Here is a 1074-nt window from a genome sequence, read left to right on the forward strand (position 1 = left end):
TAAATAAATAAATAAATAAATAAATAAATAATTGATGGCTCAAGGTATGTTTCATGAATATATAATTAGCTTTTCTTGAGAGGAGTCTGAGAGCCTACTTGATCCCCATCGTGTGAAGGAACTTGTTGTTCGTCTGAGGGAGATCTGTTGTCATTATTGTCTGCACGCGATAAGGCCTGTACTGCACTCCGGAGTCCGTGGCATTGAGGAACTTCCGGATAAACTACTGGTTCACTGTTACTTCCAATTGGACATTTAGATTGTTTAATCTCCAACTTTGCAGTGAATAGGTTTTTCAATATTACTAGTATCTTGGTTGTCATAATTTATTTCACTGGCTTCTTAAAACTGTAGGTAAATTTTGCCTAATGAGCTCAAGTCACATCACCTCATGATGCATCGGCTTTGAATAGAGCTAATCCTTATCAAAGATGACAATAGCAATTTGGCAATTTCTTGTTGAAAAGTAAAAGAAGTTTTCATATCCTGCAAATCCATACAGTCCAGGTGCTGGTATATGTATCGGCATCACTTTTGAGAAGAGTATCGGCCAAATTTCTGCTCCTTTTGACACCGTGCATGCTTATGCCCGTGTTAATGACTGTGCTCACCCTTTCTCCACGTAATAGTAAATCAACATTAAAGCTAAACCATAAGTTGTTGGACTACTGAGCCTCTTTCCTGTATCTGTTACACAATCGAGGTGCAACATTTTTGATCACCTACTGGTCGCTTACCCCAAGAGCTTGTATTGCTGACCTGATATAATCTTCCCTTGCTTTAATATCACTCATCCACTCATGTTTGTTCTTTTCCTTTTCGTACTTAAAGCCTATGGGATCTCTGCATTTCTTAGTACGTAACTCCGACCGATATTCCGATTTCATATCTCCAACTGCATATCCACAGTCATCGGCAATGTATATGTAATCTTCAAGAACAGACTTCAGTGATCGTTATTATTTGTCCTTTAATATATTTTGTTATGCCATCAAAATGTTTTTTTTTTTAAATCAAACAAATCTGAAAGATTTCTTTTCTGAAGATGCATTGCTGAACTAGACGATCCACCAC

At 37.3% G+C, this 1074-nt stretch overlaps 1 protein-coding gene across 1 annotated transcript in view; it reads left to right on the plus strand.

The window, feature by feature from the left end:
- The window catches only part of LOC101852155 (collagen alpha-6(VI) chain), a gene marked incomplete in the record, with an annotated part of 55135 nt that extends 54509 nt beyond the window's left edge, over positions 1 to 626 (plus strand). The window contains 1 exon segment of the mRNA XM_013079347.2: positions 503 to 626. Coding sequence (XP_012934801.1) covers positions 503 to 626 — 124 coding nt within the window.
- Between the last annotated feature and the right edge of the window lie 448 nt (positions 627 to 1074).

This window comes from Aplysia californica, unplaced genomic scaffold, assembly GCF_000002075.1.
Source record: "Aplysia californica isolate F4 #8 unplaced genomic scaffold, AplCal3.0 scaffold00049, whole genome shotgun sequence".
Taxonomy (NCBI): Eukaryota; Metazoa; Mollusca; class Gastropoda; order Aplysiida; family Aplysiidae; genus Aplysia; species Aplysia californica.